General features: G+C 47.3%; 1 protein-coding gene across 1 annotated transcript in view; it reads right to left on the bottom strand.

Moving 5' to 3' along the window:
• Positions 1-8,827, bottom strand: part of FGD1 (FYVE, RhoGEF and PH domain containing 1) — a 45,611-nt gene extending 36,784 nt beyond the window's left edge. Inside the window, exon 1 of the mRNA XM_063083295.1 lies at positions 8,334-8,827. Within this exon, the coding sequence (XP_062939365.1) occupies positions 8,334-8,640 (307 nt within the window). The 5' untranslated portion in view covers positions 8,641-8,827. The remainder of the gene's footprint in view (positions 1-8,333) is intronic.
• Between the last annotated feature and the right edge of the window lie 12,625 nt (positions 8,828-21,452).

The following is a 21,452-nucleotide window of genomic DNA, read 5'->3' as shown; positions in this document are numbered from 1 at the left end:
CAGACACTGGTACAGAAACAGACAGACAGACACAAGATCTACAGAGACCTGCAGAAACATTGGGAAACCCCTATGGGCTTACTGTTTTGTGTTTTTTTTTTTTTTTTTTTGGTGGCTGGCCAGAACGAAGACTGAACCCTGGACCTTGGTGTTATCAACACCAGGCTCTAACTAACTGAGCTAACCGGCCAGCCGTACCCCCCTCTCCCCCCAACATGGGCTTAGATAGAGCCAAGGTGACATCTAACTTAGGGAACACGCAACAGAGAAACCCAAAGACACACACAGACATACACAGATATATACAGATACATACGCAAACATACATATGGACATACAGAAACAAGAACACTAAGACACACACAAAACAGACCCACGGGGACAAAGGCTACCAGGCAGCCAGGCACATGTGCACACGCACACACACACTCAAACCACAAAGCCACATGAGAACACAAACAGCCCATCCCTCTTCCAGTCTCTTGATTACTGAGAGGGCCTAGCCACCTCCTCCCTGCTTCTCTGCACCAGAGGCCAGAGAAGGATAGGGGGTAGTAGCTCCACCCCTGGGAGGAGCTGGGGACTTCAGAGGACAGGAAAGGAAGGGAGTGGAGCTGCAGCTGGGAGTACTGGGGGCAGTAATTACCAGTGCTGGGGCTGCCACGCTGGCTGGGATTCCCCTCCCCAAGAGGACAAAGCCAGTAGGGGTGTGGTCCCTCTGACCCCTGCCTCAACTCCAGGAACCCCAACACCCACTCATCTCCCCTCCCAACCACCAGAGGCCTGGTCAAATGTGAGAACTGGACTTGAGGGGGTAAGACAGATGATAAAGAAAGACACTGGGACAAAGATGAGGAGGGAGAAGACAAGGAAACTGCAGAGACCTAGAGATAGATATAGCTAGAGACAGAAAAAGGGAGGGACAACTCTGAAGGGAGACAGAGACAAAGAAGGCATGGGCTCCACATAGGGCATGGGAGTCAGCGAGGGACGCAGGGTCAGAAGGGCAAAGGATCAGGGCCAAAATGGGCAGCCAGGGGCCATTTGTTGAACCTGGCTACAGTGTGTCATGCTGAGGGCTGTGGGCTTTTCCTTTGGCCTTTATTCCTTACAACAACTCTAGGAGGTGGGAATTACAACCCCACTTTACAGATGAGAAAACGGAGGCTCAGAGAGGTGAAGTGACTTGCCCAAGATCACATGAAACTTTAGAAGGTAGCAGAGCTGGGTCTGGAGGGCTTTCACCACTGCCAGCCACTGCCAGCCCCTGCCAGAGACAGGAGACCAAACAGAGATCCCTGAAGGAATTCTGAAGAGCGAGAAGCGTGAGTGAGGCTGGAAGACTCTCCCTGAGATGCACAGTGAGAGACCCGCGCCGTCCCTGCCCCCTCCCCGCGGGGTGGGGGAGGGGCCGCCCCTCCACCTGGAATGCATTAGGTAGGGAGGCCCGGCTTCGGTCTCAGGGAGCCGGGAAGAAGCTGGAGGGGGAACAGTGAAGGTGAAGGCGAAGGCGACGGCGTGGGCGGCGGCGGCGGCGCGCGGGCCTACAAGGCCCGGGCGGAAGGGCTTCCATGCCAGCAGCAGCTCCCAGGGGCCAGCCCTACCAGTCCCGCCTTTCCCGCTTTCCACAGGCGCCTTCCCTCCGTGACTTAACCCCTTCCCTGCAGGGGCCATGGGGAAGCACCGCGGAGGACTAAATGCCGCTGAAACCGGGCAGAGCCTGTTGTGCCCTCGCGGCCTCAGCCACACACCTGTGGTCCTCGCCCTCCTGCCCTTCCTCTGGAGCCCAAAGAGGCACAGCCGCTGCCTGTAGGGCGCTGTCACCTAGATGTGCTGTCTTCAGGCTCTTCAGATGCAGTGCATCCTAAACCACACCCCTACCCCAGCCCCTAGTCTGCTCCTCCTCCTGCCTTCCTCATCCAGGGACTGGCAACTCCAGCCACCCAGTTGCCCACGTCCTAGGCCGGGCTTCCTCCCCGACTCCTCCCTCTCCCTCAACTAAGCCAGCCAAGCCCCAAGTACTTCAATCTCTATACACCGTCCCCTCCCCCCCAACTCCAGCCTCTTAACTGGTTTGCCTCCATCCTCAGAGCCCTCTACAAGGCACTCTCCACACTACAGCCAGGTTTTGGAAAACACAGCCAATCCCTTCAGCCTTGTGAAGGGCTCTCCTTGCCTTCAGGGTGAACTCCAAACTCCTGAGCACAGGGACAAGGAAGGCCTAAGCTGTGAACAGTTCCCCACCCCCACCCTCCAGCTACAATGGCCTCTTGTCTGTTCCTCGAAAGTGCTCTCTTCCGCCAGGGGCTTTGGCACAAGTTGTCCCCATGATCTGAACAGCTTTTCTGCTTCTCTTTACCTCTGGGCTCCTATTCCGTCAGGTTTCAACGCAAGTGCCCTCTTTTCCCTGCACCCCTCCCCCCTCCCCATGTGTTTCTGCAGCATCTGAGCTTGGAATTACCTGTAGTGTATCTTTCCTGCTAGATATGAGCTCCATAAGGACAGGGGTTGTGCCTGTCTTGTTGCTCACCTAGCACCCAGCACAGGGTATGACACATAATAGGCATGCAATAGACACATTAAATAATGAAATGTCCTCCTTCCTCTCCTCTTGCACTCTCCCTTATTTGCTCATCGAGTATTTATTGATGCCATATTCTATGCCAGACAAATGTGATGACCTAGTCTGTGGTGTTACAAATAGGGAAACTAAGGCCCCAAAAGGGGAAGGGAGGCCTGGAGCCACAGTGAACCAACAGTGGAGCCAGGAGTGCTGAGGCTCCTTCAGCTACTGCCCTGCAGCCTTGTCTCCAGCCCAGTGTGTGTTTTGAGGCACCTTTTAGAAGTATGATGCCTTCCAGGTCCGAGAGGCTGGACGCACTGCTCCAAGGATATCTGCTCTCTCCAGATGAGGGAACTGGACTCTGCGGGGTTAGCCAATGGCACACTGTGCTTCCTGCTCTCATTCCAGACAGGTCCTAGCCCCACCCAGCCAGCGTCTGGCCAGCTCCACATCTGCCTAAGGCATTTAGCTAACTGGCCCCCAGAAACCCAGGGTTTGCGTTTGTCTGGGGCACTGTTAGCTGCCATTCACACTTAGGGGAGCAGGCAGCCTCAGCCTCCCCCCAGGAACAGACGTCCCCGAAAGGGCCACGTAGTGGGGGTGCCAACCATTTGCAACTTGAAAACTTCAAATTTTTAGTCTTGTCTAGGGAAGTCCTTTTCCCTGCTACCTGGAGTCTTTATATTTTGTTGTGTTTGTTTGGAAGGCCCTAGATGACTAGGAACCAAATCTGGGTCTTTTCCCAGACACTCCCCTGGAATCTCTAACTACTGCTCTCCAAAAATCCCCAGCAGAGCCTACCGCCTCCTCCTGTCCCTAGCTCCCTCTTCTTTCCATAAGCAAACCCCCTCTATGGCCTCTCAGGATGCCCTCAACAGGAAGAACATCTAGGGAGCTGCACAAATTTACTTTACCAATGTTCGATTTGCTTTCCAGGAGTACTCCCTCAGGTCTTTGCAACAGCCAGCTACCCTGGGTGTATGTGAAATGGGTTTCAGCTTCATGCAAATATGCTTTAAAAACTGCTCTCCCGCCCTTACCAAAAAAGGCAAAGTTTAGGCAGGTAATGAATGATCCACCTGGATGTGACTCTTCTGACCTCACTGTCTGTCTTCAAGGATGGGACAGGCCCCCAGAACCATGCACTCTCCCCATGAGCTGCTGCGTGGCCCATGGGCTGTGTTGGTGGTGAACAAACATCTCAGGCCCAGACCTCTCTCCTGAGCTATCCAATCCTACAGCCAAATGCCTGCTGGCCATCTCCACCTGGATGTCCCCCCAGGCCTCTCCAACTCAACAGGTCTCAAACACGACTCACTATTGTCCCCCAAACTGCTCTTTTTCTTGCAAGTAGATGGCCCCACCACCATCCACTGGGTTACTGTAGTTGGTTTCAGAAAACAACCTGAGGGGCTGATCTGTTAGCTCAGTTGGCTGGACAGCAGTCTTCTAACACCAAGGTCACAGGTTCAGATCCCATATGGGCCAGCCGCTGAAGAAAAAAAAAAAAAAACAACCCAGAGCCATCCTGGACTTTTCTCTCTTCTTTGGCCTCTACATCCAAGCCACCACCAAGGCCTGTCCATGTTAGCACCTAAACATCTCACATATCTTACCCTCCACTCCTGCCCGCGCTCTAACCTGAACTACCATCACCTGTTGCTGGGATGGCTGCAACACCCACCTGCCTGTCTCCCTGCTTCCACTCTTGTACTCTTCCATCCATTCTTCATATGCAGCTATGGGGAGCTTTCAAATACCCTCATCTAACCACATCATTCCCCTGTTAATAAACCCTTCAATGGCTCCTCTTTGCCCTCAGGAGAAAGTCTCTTTTGCCAGCCTTATGGCTCCACTTGTCCCAATGCCAGTCCTGCCCCTGGGTGCCCCATGTCTTGGTGCCTTTGCTTCCACCAAATCTCCTCACTGGGCTGCCCTCCGTGTTCCCCTCTGGCTCTACAACCCTTGCTGATGCCCCTCCAGAACCCTTCCTTTGGACCAGGTCCTGCGATGGGCACTACTGATGCCAGGGTTTCCTCTGCCTAGAGTCCCAGAACTGCAACTGCCTTCCAACTTAAACTGGCAAATGGCAGCTGTTCATGAGAGCTGGAAATAGAGGGTAAACCGAGGTAGCCAGTGTTTGTGTGGATGTGGATGAGAGGTTGACTCACTCCGTTTATCTTAGATCCTGTGTCTCCCTTTGAGGTTGGGAGTGAGTTGAGGGAGGCCCACATAAGGCCCTAGGGAGAGGGCTTCAAAGGAGGAGGCCCTAATGAAGCCGACTCACTGTAGGGCCATGGCTAAATCACTGCCTGAGCCTCTACTGCCCTAACTGGAAAATGGGCTTGACCAGTGGTTCCCACTCTAAGCTGTGCATCAGAATCACCTGGGAGCTTTTGAAAATACATTTTTGGGTCGTGACCCCAAGATTCTGGCACTCTGAGAAGGAGTCTGGGAATCACTTTTTTTTTTCTTTTAAGGTCAACAAGGGATTCTAATGCTCACTTGGTTTGGGAAACCTAGAACCAGACAGTGTCTAAGGGTCCTTTCCAGCTCCAATTTTAACTCCTGTAGTCTCTGAAGATGCCCCCGTCTCCCCCTCCTGCTGCTCCCTTAATTGGTTCAGTTTCCCCCATTACCCATGAAAAGACTCTAACATCAGATGCAACTCCTTTGACTGAGCTCAGGTCAGCCCCAAGCTCCCCCAACCCCCAGCATCTGGAAGGACATTTTAGGCCTCATTAGGTCTCAACCCTGAGGAACAGGGTAGGATTCTCCCCAAATTGATAGAGCAAACCTATACTTGGGAACCCCTTTCTGACTTTCTCTAGGCCCTCTCTGGAACTTCACTGGGTTATCCCAGCGACCCAATAAGGCCTTAGGTTTTATCAACCTGGAAAATAGGCATAATAACTATTATCCCTTCCCCCACCAGGAATCAGACGGGATAACCAAAAGGGAAAGCACTTTGAAGCAATTCAAGGCTCTTCGCATGGATAAGATATAATTATTATTTTAAAAAGTCCCACCCCACCATAGGCCACTGAGCACTAAGGATGATGATTCAATAAAGGTCTCAGCAGTCTGAGGGAGGAAGTCAGCAGGCACACGGAAATCTTAACATGTGGACTAAAATGTTTCAACCCTTTAATTGAAGTTCAGGAAACCCTCTCTCTCTCTCTCTCTCTCTCTCTCTTACACACACACCCTACAACCACCAACCCTGCCCTCTTTGGGCCAATTATAGGCGAGTCCTGTGGAGAGAGAAGCAAGTCATTTGTGCCTACCTCTGGGCCACTGGGCAGTGGGGGAGGCGGGCCTCTCACAACCCATGCTGCTGTGAATCACATGGCCCAGCGCCTTCCTTGCCAGGGCCTGAGTAATTCCTCCACCTCCTCTTCAGAAAGTTTTTCTCTGTTATTATTATTTTAACTCCTGGTTGCTGAGGGTTCATGCTATACTGCAGGCTTTGCAACCAGTATTTCATAGACTTCTCACGGCATTCTCTAGATGAGGAAATTGAGGCTCAGAGAAGGAAAGTAACTTGCCTAGGATCACACAGTGAGTCAGTTAGACATCGTTGGATAGGACTGGATAAGAGGTCAGGTCCTTCCCTGACACCCTTCTTCTTGGATTAAAAAAAAAAAAAAAAAAGACATTCTCCATGCAATTACAGAGGCAGGGACTTCATTGAAGAAAAGTATCCTGGGACCTTTGTGTGGCTTATTTGGGGAAGTGGGGTGTGGTTTAAGAAGGGTTTTGTGATTTGTAATTTGGATGCATTGGTGGAGTGGGAAGGCATACTCAGAATCACCATCGTGTATTGATCAGAGGGGCCAGACACCAGGGGTCTAGACACTGCCCAGCTACTGAGTACCAGACCAAGAGTATCTGAGACCGAGTACTCCCAGACTGAGGGCAGGAATTCAGTGACTTTCTCTTAGGCAATAGTTTCTCAGGACCTACTATGTGCTCCCTTAGTATCTGTTCAGGCATTTGTTCAGCAAGGATTTATTGAGCACCTACTGAGTGCTAGGCACTGCACTAGTTGCTGGCGATACAACAGTGAGCACAACAGATAGAATCCCCTCACCCTCACATTCTAGGAGAGTAAGAGGGACAATAAACGAGTAGACACATACAGTAAGATAGTTTCAGATTGTCCTAAGTGCAAAGATGGAAGGAAGCATGCTGGCAGTTGTGATGGAGACTCCCAACTGGCCCTTCCTAAAGCGGTCAGGGAAGGTCTCTTGGAGGAGGTGACATTTGAGCTGAGATATGAAAGATGGGGAGCAAGCCAGGTGGAGAGCTAGGGGAAAAGCTACCAGGCAAAGGGAAAAGCAAATGCAAAGGCCCTGAGGTGGGAGTGCTTATGGTGGGTTTTGGGATCTGAAAGAAGTTATAAAGTGAGTGAGTAGCCTGCTCCACACAGTGTCTGTCGAGGGGAGATGGAAAGCCAGCAGCAGAAGCGTGCAGGGCAGGGCGTTAAAGGCCTGTTGTCAGCTGGTTATCTCCATCCCACACCCAGGGAAGCCCCTGAAATCTCCCCGAGGTTCCATGACTAGCCCAAGGTCGCAACGGCGGCAAAAGGTACATCCTGCCCTCTGTGTTTCACTACGGCTACCTGGTGCTGGGCCACAGTCCCAAGACCTGTGGAGCCTGGGATGTGAGCCCTGGGAGCCCCCAAAGGCTCAAAAACTTCAGTCCCACTGGAAGGCGGGGCAGACGTGCACTGCTCTTCCTCCACGGCTCCTGGGCTCAGACCCACATGAGAATGTCCCCAGATGGGGGAGGCCCTGCTGGGCTCCTCGGACACTCAGGTCTGTGCAGCACAAAGGCCTCTTCAGGTCTGTGGCTCCAGCCTGAACTAGGAGCTGCTCCACCTCTGCAAACCCTAGAAATCATCCTGATTTCTCCTCAGGAATAACCTCATGGCCCTGCAGCTCTCCAGCTCTGCTACAACTAGCTTCTGCCCCCGCTGACCTTTCTGCTGTCTCCCTACCTACCAGCCCCTCCAATCTTCTCCTCCAGCCTGATCCCCAAAGCCCACCTCTTCTACCTTTCTCTTACCAGCACCTTCTACTCCCTCCTTCCCTTGTCCTCCCGCCACACACACCTGGTAAAACCCCAACCTTGGATCAATCCACCATCCCTCTTTTGTTTTTTTTCCAGTCGTACTCCAGGGCTGCTGAATAGTACGGGAGAAAATCACATAAGCAGAAAGCTTGGCATTACTTTCATGGTCTCCAGCCTCAGTGTGGGGAAGCCAAAAGACCACAGACTTTGGACTCAGATCTGGTTTTGAATCCTGACTCCATACTAGCTGTGTGATCTTGGGCAAGTTACTTAACTTCTCTGAGCTTGGCACAGTGTAGGTGCCTGGCAAATGGGAGACGACTCCTTTTCTCCTATCCCCCCAACTAAAATCCAGTCCCCCAACCAGATCCCATTGCTGCCTTGCAATCCTGCCCCTTTTTCTTGGAGTGCTCTCTCACCCATTAGCCTCAGCAGACAGAAGAGAAGGGGGTTAGAGGGGTTGAGGGGCACAAGAGACAGAGAGAGTAGATGTGGGACAGAGGCTGAAAGGGCTGGATGGATGAAAGGCCAAGGGATGAAGGGAGGGGGTGAGGATTGAGGAGACTCGAAGGGCTGGGGTGAGCGGGCCGACCCCGAGGTGGGGCTCAGAGGGCCCAGAATAAGAACTCGCATAAAAACCCGCTCCCAGTACCAGGCCCGTGGCCCGGGCTCCCATGCTCTGTCGATCACTCACCAGGCCGAGGCTGCGAGCCCTCCAGGTGGTAGGAGAAGCGCAGGGCCCGGTGGTGCTGTGGACTGGGGCCGCAGGGTAAGACCCGGGGGCCTGGAGCAGCGGCCGGGCTGGCGTCCGAGGGTCCGGCAAACTGGGAATCCAGGGGACCGCCGACAGTCGAGCCTAAGCCCCTGCGCAGCGGCAGTCCGGGCTCGGAGATTCCAGGGTCCGAGTCGGCACAGGCCGGTGGAACGGCGCCGGGGGTGTTCGCGGCCGGGTGTTCAGGCTCCGAAGGCCCAGCGCCCCCCGGGGCTCGGTGGACATGCATGGTCCGGGCCTGGTAGCGGGGCCCGGGCTCCCCGCTTGGCTTCAGCTCCTGGGGCGGAGGCACAGGCGGAGGAGGCCCGGCGCCCGGCGGCGCGGCAGCCTCAGGTTCGGGGGGCGGGGCTGCGGGCTCAGCCCCACTGCGGAGACTCGAGCCCCCGGCCCGGGCCCGGACCAGCTGCCGTGGCAGCAGTGGCAGTAGCTGCAGCAGCCGCGGCCACCGCCGCTGCCGTGCCAGGCATCGCCAGCCCCGGCCCCGGCCCCGAGCGGGGAGTGGGCTCGGCAGGGCCGGGGGCCCGCCGGGGAGCGCTGTCTGTGCGGCTGCGGCTGGGCGAGGGTCGGGGGGCTGGGCTCAGCGCGGGCTCTCCTGTGAACGGTGAGTCACTTCCGTGGCCCTGGGGCGAGCGACCGGTCGGATCGGAGTGCGGGGTCTCGTCTTTCTCCCCAGTGGGAATCGATCTGGGCTCTCCTGGCTGGTTGGAAGGGTTCTTCCTCCCGCCGCAGCGGAGGCTGGGGGCGGAGGAGAGCGGAGAGGAGGGGAAGGGAGGGAAGAGAGGACGGCGGTGGCCGGGGGCGCGCGTGTGCGCCGCGCGCTTCGGCTGCGGGGCTTGCCTTCGGCCAGTCCTTCTGGATGATGCTCCAGCCGCGGGGGCAGGGAAACAGCCTGCCCCGGGCTCCACCGTCCTCCCCAGCCTTTGCCTGAGTCCCCGCGGCGCCGGGCGGGAAGGAGCCCAGGGAAAGGGGGTGGGGAAGCAGGAGCCGTAGCTGAGGCAGCCGCAACCACAGCGGCGCTGGGACCCAGTTACCGGGGCCCCGCCCCTTCGCCCGGGATTTGCTTTTGACCACGCCCCCTCGTTCGGGCCCTCCTCGCTTCTCACAGCGACAATTCTCAAGGCCCTCCTTCTGCTCCTGAAAATTCCCCCTCAGCCTGCTTTCCCCGTCCCTCCCTGGTCCCACACTGGCAAGTCTCCGGGCTCAACCCTCCCCCATCTACCCTTCCGTCCTTCCCTCCGCTTGCACTTCACCTCTTTTCCAGAAGCCTTTCCACATGTTCCAGAGTTTCCCTAGGGCTTGGCTCACAGAGGGCCTGTCTTTCATATTCTTCACTCTGCTCAGACCAAACCTCACGGTCCTTAACTTCGCCCCTTTCTTACCAATAGCCTGGGTTCGGTGGCTTGTCGCATCTGCCTGGCGACATCCCAACCTTGGATCGGTCCAACTCCGCCTCTTCCGTGCATGCCTGCACCCAGGCAGCTAAACACTGCTGGAGAAAACTATTCAAATCACAGATTTGTGCCACTGTAAACCTATGGTTCCCATCTTCTACCAGGCTCTCAGTGCTGACCCACAACCCGACTAGTCAGCTCTCTCTCTCTTTCTCCACGGCGGCCATTTCAAACCTTCTTCTATCCCCTCAAACCCCCAACTTCTCCATCTGCCCCCTAACCCTCAGCAGATGACCCCACCTCCTACTTCACAGAGTAAACAGAAGCTACCAAAGAGGAAGCTCTTGACTTCTTGCCACCAAGCCTAGGAATTGTCTCTTGCTCCTTCCCATCAGCATGTAAACATACTCAGGTCTCTTCCATCCAAAAAAGAAATAAACACTTAACAAAAATTCTCCCTCTAACCACCTCCCTCTCTTCTTTCTACAAACTTCTCCAAAGAGTTGCCTACACTCAACTGTCTTCATTTTCCCACCTCCCACTTATCTTTCAACCAACTCCAATCTGCCTCCGCTACTTGCCTGAAACTGCTCTCTCATCAAGGTCTGCCATGGCCTATGTCAATTAAATCCAATAGAATCTTTTCAGAGGTTATCCTACTTGGCTTCTTGGTAGTACTTGGCACTGGTGACCACTCCCTCCTCCTCAAACTACTTCCACGGCACCACACTCTCCTTGCTTTTCTCCTACTTCCTTGGTAATTCCTTTTTACTTTCCATGCTCCTCTTTGTCCAACACTTAATGTTGGTGGTTTTTAGGGCTTTGGCCTGAGATCTCCTGTCTTCTCTCTTTATGCTCTTTCCTTCGATTATCTCATTTGCTCCCATGGCTTCAATTATCATCTCTTTGCTGATGACTCCCAAATTGATATCTTAAGTCTAGATATTTCTCCTGACCCACACATTCAGTTGGTTATTAAACAGCTCTACCTGAATATCCCAGAGACACCTAAAACCTCAGCTTCTCCCCAACTCAAGGCATCTTCCTCCCAACCTGTTTGTCCTTCTTTGTACCTTACCTTAGAGAATGACTCCAGTCAAAGCAGAAACCTGAGCTACACCCCTGACTCTTCTCTCTCCTCCACCCTCCATGCGGTCACCAAGGTCTGTCATTTTTACCTCCTGAATATTTCCAAAATCTATTTATGTAGTCTCTTCATTTCTGCTGCCACTAGTTTAGGCCAGCACCATTTCTAACCTGCAATACTCTCACAACCTCCCTGTTTCAGTCTTGTTCTCTGGAAGCTATTCTCTACACTGTAGGCAGTGTGTATCTTTTGAAAAGGTATACCAAATCATATCACTCCCATGTTTAGAACCATTCAATGGTCCCCAGTGGCTCAAAAGGAAACCTACCTTCCTTAACAGGGACGGTTAAGCTGGGCCCTTCATGATCTGGCCCGTCAGCCTTTCCAAACTCTGTGTGTAAATTCTTAGACCGTTCTTAGTCTCTCTAGCCTCCAAGTTTTTGCACATGCTGTTGCTTCTGCAGGAAACTCTCTCCACATCTCCCCAATTCCACTTCATTTGTTCTTCAGATCTCAGCTCATTCAATGAATGTCTTCTGAGCACACACTATGGGCCAGGCACCATATGAGGCACTTACACAGTAGTGAATAAAACAGACACGAACAAGACAGTGGTGAACAAACTCTGCCCTCACAGTTTACGGTCTGGTACTGAAAGGACGTAAAAGAAACAAATACATAATTATAACGAATAAACACACATAATTACAAATTGTGACAAGGCTATAAAGAGACAGGACAGGGTGATAGGAAAGAGAATAACGGGGTGGGTGTGATTAAGCCTGAGGGGTAAGGTATGGCCTGATATTTAAGCTGAGATGTGAAGAAGTAGGAGTCAGCAGATGAGGAGTGGAGGCAAAAGTGTTCTAGGCAGAGGACACAGCAAGTGGGAAGGCCCTGGGGAGAAAGGGAAATGGTATATTTAGGAGCTATAGGAAGGCTAGTGTGGCTGTAGCATAGTGAGCCGAGGGCAAGAGGGGTGGAATATGAGGAGCCAGATTATGTAGGGTTTCCTAGGCCATGGTAAGGAGAATGGATTTTATTCTATGAGCAATGGAAAGGTATTGAAGCAGTGCTTTTAAGTGAGGGTCAAACTGGAGAAGGTACTGAAATCAATTTGAGAAAAGAATAGAAAATATCAGAATATATCATAGGATCATGTAGGATGCATAAGTATATTTCATGAAACTTTTTAGTTTGTATCATATGTGAACTGGGTCATAAGAAAATAGTATCTCTTTTGTAGATACTTCACTTCCAAAAAAAGGTGAAATACACATTGAAAAGTTTTTTTTTTTTTTGTTTTTTTTTTAAAGGATGACCGGTAAGGGGATCTTAACCCTTGACTTGGTGTTGTCAGCCCCATGCTCAGCCAGTGAGCGAACCGGCCATCCCTATATGGGATCCAAACCCATGGCCTTAGTGTTATAAGCACCGCACTCCCCTGAGTGAGCCACGGGCCAGCCCCACATTGAAAAGTTTTAAGCTTGGTGTTGCCACGGTATATTTAACATTTAAAAGAGATGACTTTGGTTGCTGTGGATTGGATTGCAGGTTGACAAGGTTAGGAAACTTCTGCGGTCAGAGATGACGGTGATTTGATTAAGGTGGTAGCAGTGGAGATGAAGACACGTAGAAAGATTTGAGAGATATTTAGAGAGACGTTTAGAAAGAATTGAGAGGGCTTGGTGTGGAGGCTTGGAAAAGGGGGAGAAAAGGAGGAATCAGGGATGATTCCCAGGGATCTGGTGATGGTGGGGCCAGTCACTCACTGAGATGAGGAAAATAGAGGAACAGGTTTTCAGGGGAAGATCAAGTTCAATTTTGGATATGTTAAGCTGGACATTCCTTTGATATATCCAAGTGGAGAAGTCAAGTAGGTAGTGGTATATACATCCCAGGGGAGAGGTCTGGGTTTCAGATATAAATGAGATTGGTCAGTATAGAGATGGCATTAAGTCAGAAGGATAGAAAAGATCAGCCCCAAACTGAGCAAACAGTGAGAAAGGAAGAGGACCCATGATTGAGTTCTGTGGAACTATAACTAGATTGGGTGAAGGAGCAGGAGTTGGCAGAGACTGAGAAAGAGATAAAAAGGTAAGGACATAATTAGCAGTGTCAGGGATGTTTCAAGCGTGCTGAGGTGTCTAGTAAGATGAGGATTGAAAAGAGTCCATTGGGGGTCAGCCCTGTGGCTCACTCGGGAGAGAGCGGCGCTGGTAGCGCCGAGGGTTCGGATCCTGTTATAGGGATGGCCGGTGCGCTCACTGGTTGAGCGTGGTGCGGACCACACTGTGCCGAGGGTTGCGATCCCTTACCGGTCAAAAAAAAAAAAAAAAAGAAAGAAAGAAAAGGGTCCATTGGATATGGCAACATGGATACTGTCAGGAAGCTTGACGGGTAGTTTTGGGAAAGCGGTGGGGACGAATACCAGAATGCAGGAAGAGTGAATGGCTACACCACTGGCAGGAGTGTAAATTGATACAACTACTTTAGAAAAAGCTGGGCATTTTCTAGTAAAGCTGAATGATACACATGCTCTATGACCCAGAAATTCTAGGTATGTATCTCAGAGCAGCGGTTCTCAGTGTGATCTGGGGATCCTGTGGGGGTGGGGGGTGGGAATTGTGGGAGCCAAAACCATAATACTAGTAAGATGTTATTTGCTTTTTTTACTCTCATTTGCTCAAGAATGTAGAGTGCAATTTTCCAGAGGCTATGTGACATGTGATTATCATAACAGATTGAATGCAGAAGCAGATAGAAGAATCCAGCTGTCTTCTATTAAGCCATACAATAAAAAGAGATTTACAAAAATGTAAAACAATGCCACTCTTCTCACTAAATTGTTTTTGTTTTAAAAAAGTTATTTTTCATAAAAATATGTTATTTGTGTTAAATGTAATGGATTTATTATTACTTTAAACTTAATATATCCAAACTTTTTCAGTTTTAGTTTTTAATACAGTAAAGATCAATTCATATAACCCAAATAAACCAAAGCTCTCTGGGATCTGTAATGCTTTTTAAGAATGTGAAGTGGTCTTGAGACCAAAATGTTTCAGAACGGCTCCCTAGAGCAATCCTTGCACATGTGTACTGGGAGACATGTCTAAGAATGTTCACAAAAGTCTGTTTGTGACAGCAAGAAACTAGAAACAAGAGCACAGGATGAATCCATTGAGACGTATTTAATAATGGAATACCATAAGGAAATAAAATATGAATGAACTGTAGCTACATGTATTGACATGGATAAGACTCAGGAAACCTGGCGCTGATTCAAAAATGTCATGGAGGCCTATGTTTATAAAAAGCTGAAAAATGTGCAAAATTAAAAAATATATGGATGGGCCGGCCCGTGGCTCACTCGGGAGAGTGTGGTGCTGAGAACACCAAGGCCCCGGGTTCGGATCCCATATACGGATGGCCGGTTCGCTCACTGGCTGAGCGTGGTGCTCACAACACCAAGTCAAGGGTTAAGATCCCCTTACCGGTCATCTTTAAAAAAAAAAAAAAAAAAAAAAAAAAAAAATATATATATATATATATATGGATGTAGTCTTATGTTGTAAAACCATACAGAAAAGCAAGGAATAAAAAAATTAAAAATTCAGGACAGTGGTTACTTCTCAGGGAGGGGAAGAAGATGTGACTGGGGAGTTATACCGGGGGTTTCATCATTAGTAAATGATCTGTTTTTTGAAGTTGGGTGATAGGGTACATAGGTATTGGTTTTATTACTTATTCAAATTGTACACATATGCATATTCTAAAATTTATAATGTGTATCATGAAAAACAAATACATTAATTAATTGTAAAGAACAGGACTGATTGGCTAAAGTGCCAGTGAGAACGTAGATTGTTATAAGACCCTCACTGAGGTCAGAGATGGCAGAACACCTCCTCCCACCCCACTGAAGTGGAGCTAAATGTGTAGACAATTTCAGTGAGAAACTTGGCTGTGAAGGGGAACAGAGCCCAGAGACATAGGGTGATGGTAGGGAGGGTCAAAGAATGATTTTTTTAAAACTGGGAGACTACTGGACTATGTTCGTTTGCTGCTGGGAATAATCCAGCAGAGAGGGAGAGAAATGGAATAATACAAGGGAAAGGAGGGGCTGGGGTTGGGATATGGGGCACTGGGCCTCACAGGGGAGGAGAGCCCACCCATTCTGCCCCAGTCCCATCATTGTAACAGGAAGGAATGAGAGAAGGATGAACGTGATACTGGTAGGTTTAGAGATTCAGAGCTGGGAAGATGAAGGAAGGCCCTGTAAAAATTCTTGATATCCGATGGCTTCTGTTTTATCACTGAAGCATGAGGTAAGGTCATTTTCTATAGAGAGAATAGAAATAATAGTCTTTCTTAATAGCATTGTTGATAGAAATTTGTTTTTTATTATTGATAGCTCAGCAAAGCTTCAGCTTCACAATAATATCTTACACATTTTTAGGATGGCTGTCGAATTTGGGAAAACCTCTGTCTAGTTTCTTTCATATATGAGCCATACGATTTCAGGGCATTTCAATTTTCTTGTATAATGACTTCTTCAGCACTCTGAGTTTTCAATAACCAGGGCCTTGGAAGGCACCTGTGCAAATGAGCGATCCTGAAGCTTAAGCTTCATTGACTTCTATGAACTGCCTCTTCCTTCAGGAAGCTTTCTCTGATTTTGCCATGCTGAGTTTCTTCCACAGGGTTTTATTCCATTTATAGGCTTTCCTCGATCTCTCTGAACTAGCTAGGTCAGCCTCCTCTTCTAGATGAAGGGACCTCCCATGGAGAAAGTCAGGACACACTTACCCTGGAGGCTCTGCAGTCCTCCATTAGTGTGCCTCAACTCTTCACTGAAGCAGTATGGCATGGTGGTAAAACATGTAGGCCTTGGAGGCAAGCAGATTGGAATTTGGCTTTTTGAATCTTGGGTACATGGAACAGGATTCATACTAATCCTTGCTTTATGATATATGCTCACCACTGGTCCAGGCTAGGGCTTCACTCCTGGCTCCTCTGTGTGACCTTGAGCAAGTTACTCATTGCTCAGAGTCTGTCTCCCCATCTGTAAACTGTGGATGATGATAATAATACCTTCTACATCAGAGTTATGAGGATTCGATGACATAATCCATGCAACTGCATGCACAGTCCCTGGTACCTAACGTTTAGTAAATGGGAGCCCTCCACACAACTGGCATTCTATTATGGGTGTAGAATACAGTACTGAATAACAAAGGCCTGGGGCCCGCCTTCCTGAGCTCATAGTTTAGTGGGCCCCACACAGCCCAGGGCCTGCCCTGATATATCTGAGATTTGTGAATGGTTGCTGGATCAAAATGACTTCATCCTTTTGTCTCTATTTCTCTTTCTTGTTTTTGTCTGTCTCTTCCCACCAGCTTGCTGTCACTGTCACCACCTCTCAAGACACTTCCCACCTCTGTTTTGCTTTCTCTTGTTTTTTCTGTTTACATCTGTCTGGCTGTTTCTTTTTCCTGCCTCTCCTATTCTCCTTCTCAAACTCTCTCCCCTTCTTGATCTTGCTCTCTCACTATTAGTTATGTTGGGGGCCACCTTGTCTCCATCCTGTCGCTGTCTCTAACTCATGGTCCTCATCTTGGTCTGTGTCTCTGTCCTTGTACATATGATCACATTGCTCTACCTCATCTGTTTCTGAATTTCTGTGTGTTCCAGCATTTCTGTCTTTTCTTTCAATTTTCCTTGGCTCCTTGGTCTCTTTTCTGTCCCGTTCCCATCACACTGTTCTGATTTTTCTTATCTCTGGCTATCTCCAGTCCTCACTTTCTATTTGTGTTGCTGCATTCATCTATCTCTGTTCCCCCTGTCTTTCTCTATTCTCACCTTTCTATTCCGATCTCTGTATCTCTATCATTTTTACCCTAACATTTACATTCTTTGTCTCTGTTTCTTTCTCTCTCATACACACCCCTATGTTGGTCTTCTTGCCCCTTTTCCTGGTCTGATTCTCTCTCCTCATCTCTCTGTCTCCCATTTTCTATCTCTGTTTCTCTGTCACCATCTCTCTTGTTCGGTCATTTTCCTTGTGTGCCTATATCTTGTCCCTATCTCTCTGTTCCTAGGTGTGTTTCATCCATTTGCTGTCTTGTTCCCAGCTTCCACGTTCCTCTGTCTCTATCTCTCTGCCACTGACAGAGTAATCAAGAGTATGGTCTCTGGTGGTAGACTATTTGGGTTCCAATTCTAGCTGTGCCTCAGTGTTCTCATCTGTAAAATAGGGCTGATAACAGTACCTGCACTTCATATACTGTAAGGATTAAATGAGTTAATACACATACAGCTCATAGAACCGTGTGTTAGACACAACAAATGCTCAAATATGTCACCTTCGAATTCATCAGCATCTCCCTCCTCATTGTTATCACCACCTCTGTTTCCATCTTTGTCGATCTAATCCCAGTCATTCCCTCCCATTCTACCTGACTCTCATTATCTCTGTCTTTTTGCCCTCACTTCTTTTTTTTTTTTTTTAATAGATGACTGGTAAGGGGATCTTAACCCTTGACTTGGTGTTTTCAGCACCATGCTCTCCCAAGTGAGCTAACCGGCCATCCCTATATAGGGATCCGAACCCGTGGCCTTGGTGTTATCAGAACCACACTCTCCCCAGTGAGCAATGGGTTGGCCCCCCACCCTCACTTCTAATGTAGCTGCTTCTTTGATCCCAATATCTCTGTCTCTGTCCCCATCTCTCTCTCTCCCTACATTCCTGCCTCATTTCAGCCAGTCCCTCTTTTTCCACCCTGCTCATCTCATCTCTGTATATCTCTCTATCTCCATCCTTTGTGTTTCTTTATCTCCATTTTTGGCTGTCTGCTCCAACCTTTTAAACCCTATTTCTCGATCTCTGTCTCTTTGTCTTTATATCTGTCCTGATTTCTCTATCTGTTCCTCTGTCCCCATATCTATGTTTATTTATTTACTTAAAAAATATCTTATGCTGTTTCTTTATCTCCATCTCCCTGTGTCTTCCTCTGGCTGCTCTGGACCATTTAGATCAGAATTGGTCTGGTAGATAGTGTGGAGCTATAAAAGGGTTCAGGAGGAAGAAAGGCCTGGCAAGAGGCGAGTGGCAGGGTGTGGAATTTCATGGCTCTACCAAATCCTGCTGAAAGACGTAGCCTCTGAGGTCAAGGTTAGCATAAACCCCTTAACTCAGCCACTTGAAGAAAGACAAAGAGTGCTGCATTTATTAGGAGGACTAGGAAGGGGTATTTTTCTGAGTGAAATTCCATCCGGAAGCTGGAATCCAGAGCATTTCCTGTTGTAATGTTTCTTCCAGACTTGGAGAGTCTGAACTTGCCACGTAGCATGTGCACTCCATGCATATAATTCTACAGTGTAACACTGAGATGCATACACAATCCCCCATCCTTACAGACCCAGACATAATGCAGTGACATAAAGATACACATAGAATCATGGACTCTCACAGATGTAGATACTCAGAGACGTAGAAAAGCACAAAGAATGAAGCACTCATTGGCAGAGATGCAGACGTATGTGGGGACATTGAGAGACCCACAGAATTACCCCCTTGAGGCTCAGGGACCTGTGTGAACAAATACAGGATAATAGCTACACAGAGAATCAGCCCGCCAATTTCCCTTTGAAACACGGTTCTCTTTCAGTCTTATATTTTTGTATAAATAGAAGCACAGCAGAGCATCATGTATAAACACACACATTCATAGAAGTACACACAATCACATACAGTCACAAATATCCAAAGCCACAAAGAATCACACATAGCCTTTGCTTTGCTGGAAGTGCAAAGGTAGCCAAACTCCCTCTGGCCCCCAAATGAGAGGCTTGCTGCTCCTTTGGCGACCCCATATCCATGAAGGCAATGCCAGGCACTCAAGCCAGAAACTTGACCCTTAGGAACTAGGCATAAATAATCTGAAAGTATGGATAAGATTTTTTTTCCTAAAGAAATATAAAATGACAAAAATGGTATAGGAAGAAGTAGAGAACTTGAATGGACCACTAAATGTCAACAAAATTGAAATGGTAGTCAAGGACCTCCCTTCCCCCCAAATTCAGGCCCAGATGGTTTTACAGGTACATTGTGCCACTCTCAAAGAACAGTTAATTCTCTTCTTATACAAGTTATTCCAGAAAATAGAAAAGGAGAGAAAGCTGCCCAGCTCATTTCATTAATCTAGTACAATCTTGAATTCTTGATTCTAAAACCAGATGAGGACAATACAAGAAAAGAAAATTATAGGCTCATTTCACTTACAAACATAGATATGCAAACATTAAATAAAATATTAGCTAATAGAATCCAATAGTATGTTAAAATGCATCATGATCAAATGGAGTTTATTTCAAGAATGCAAGGAGAATTAGTTCAATTTCCAAACCTATCAATGTAATTTACTACATTAATAAAGGAGAATAATAATATGATTATCTCAATTAATGTAGAAAAAGCATTAACACACCTACTTAAGATTAAAAATCTTAGCAAACTAGGAATAGAAGGCAAATTTCTTAAATTGGTGAAGATTACACACACAAAGCTTACAGCATACTTTATACTAAATGGAGAAACTTAAGATGCATTTCCTTTAAGACTGAGAATAAGACTAGATACTTACTCTTACCAACTACTATTTAACATAGAACTGGAAATCTTGGTCAATACTCGAAAGGGAGAAAAAGAAATGAGAGATGTAAGGACTGGAAGAGAAGAGATTTAAAAAAATATATTCTGGTTAGATCATGGTGCTGATAACACCAAGGTCCAGGGTTCAATCTATGTACTGGCCAGACACCAAAAAAAAAAAAAATAATAATAATTAATTTAAATAAATAGATAAATAAAGATTAAACAGACATATTATTAGAATTAAAAATAATTCAACAAGGTTGTCAGATATAAAAGCAACTTATAAAAATCAATAACATTTCTTTACCTTAGCAATAAGCAACTAGAAAAAGGTAAAAATAAGATGCCTAAAATTAATCACAGACCAAAATATAAACTTTTCTAAATGTTAGGATAAGTACAAGCTTTTAATATATAAACATATAGATAATAAAATAAAAGTTAAAATACTATTACAATACTAACACCAAACATCTTTCATATCAATAAATATAAATGGTCTTAGCTCATGTGTTTAAAGAAACATATTTTCCCATTGGATGGCTGAGCAAAACCCAATTGCTGTACTCAAGAGTGTCAATGAAAACAAATTGATTCAGAAAGGTTAAAAATACAAGAAAGGGCAAAGGTATACCAGTTGTATTAGTCCATTTCTGTTGTTTATAACAAAATACCTGGAACTGGGTACTTTGTAAGAAAATGAAATTTATTGCTTACAGTTACTGAGGCTTGGAAGTCCAAAGTCCAGGGAATACATCTGGTGAGGGTCTTGGTGGTGGCGACAGTGACTCAGGTGTCTCACATAGCAGAAAATGGCAGAGCAGAGAGACAGAAAGAGAGACTCTCATGCTCTCCTTTTAAAGCCTTCAGAACCATGCCCCTCACCACCATTATTAATCCATTCACTATGGCACGGTCCTAAATCACCTCTTCAAGGCCCCATCTTCCAATTACCATAGTAGGATTTTCAACCCTCAACAGTTACAGTGGGAATTAAGCTTCTAATACATGGCTTTGGGGGACATAATTCAATCAATCCACAGCACCAGTCAAATGCTAATAAAGAAGGCAAGGCTTGCAATCTTAATATCACACAAATTAGGAACTCAGAATAAAAAGCATTAATTGACTGTCAAGGTCATGAAAAACAAGGAAAGACTGAGGAACTGTCACAGATTGGAGGAGACATGATGACTGACTGCTATATGGTGTCCTGAATTGGAGCCTGGAATAGAAAAAGGATATTAATGGAAAAACTGGTGAAATCTGAATAGTCTGGAGTTTAGTTAATAGCAATATACCAATGTTAATCTCTCAGTTTTGATGAATGTATTTATACAAGATGTTAACATTGAGGGGCAACTAGGTGAAGGGTACATGGAAACTGTACTATCTTTGCAACTTCTCTATATATCTAAAATTATTTCAAAATTAAAAGTTTATTACAAAAAAGCACTGATTGAGATAAAGAAGGCCACAATTCACAATGAAGACAGACACACAGTCATGAATGTTTTTGTACCGAATAACATAGCAACTTTCACAAAGCTAAAGTGATAAGCGATACAAGAAGAAATAGATGATAGATTAAAACACACTAAAAACAGGAGAAATTTAACTTATCTTTCTCATTTGAGGACAATCAAAAGGAACAAAAAACTCGGTAATAAAATAGAAAACCTAAACAACAAAATCAATATTAGGTGAAGAAGAAAATCTCAATAAATTCCAAAAAGTAAAACAAATACAATGTTCTTTGATTGCAACTGGATAAATCTAGAAATCAATATGAAATGGATCTTCCGTCTGAATGTGTAAAAATTCTCTAACAACTCTTGAGTCAAAGGAGAAACACAAGCCAAAATTACTGAAATTCTAGACAATAATGATAATGAAAACACTACATA

Source organism: Cynocephalus volans, chromosome X, assembly GCF_027409185.1.
Source record: "Cynocephalus volans isolate mCynVol1 chromosome X, mCynVol1.pri, whole genome shotgun sequence".
Lineage (NCBI taxonomy): Eukaryota > Metazoa > Chordata > Mammalia > Dermoptera > Cynocephalidae > Cynocephalus > Cynocephalus volans.
Note: the sequence above shows the minus strand (reverse complement) of the source record. Positions and strands in the feature narration are given on the sequence as shown.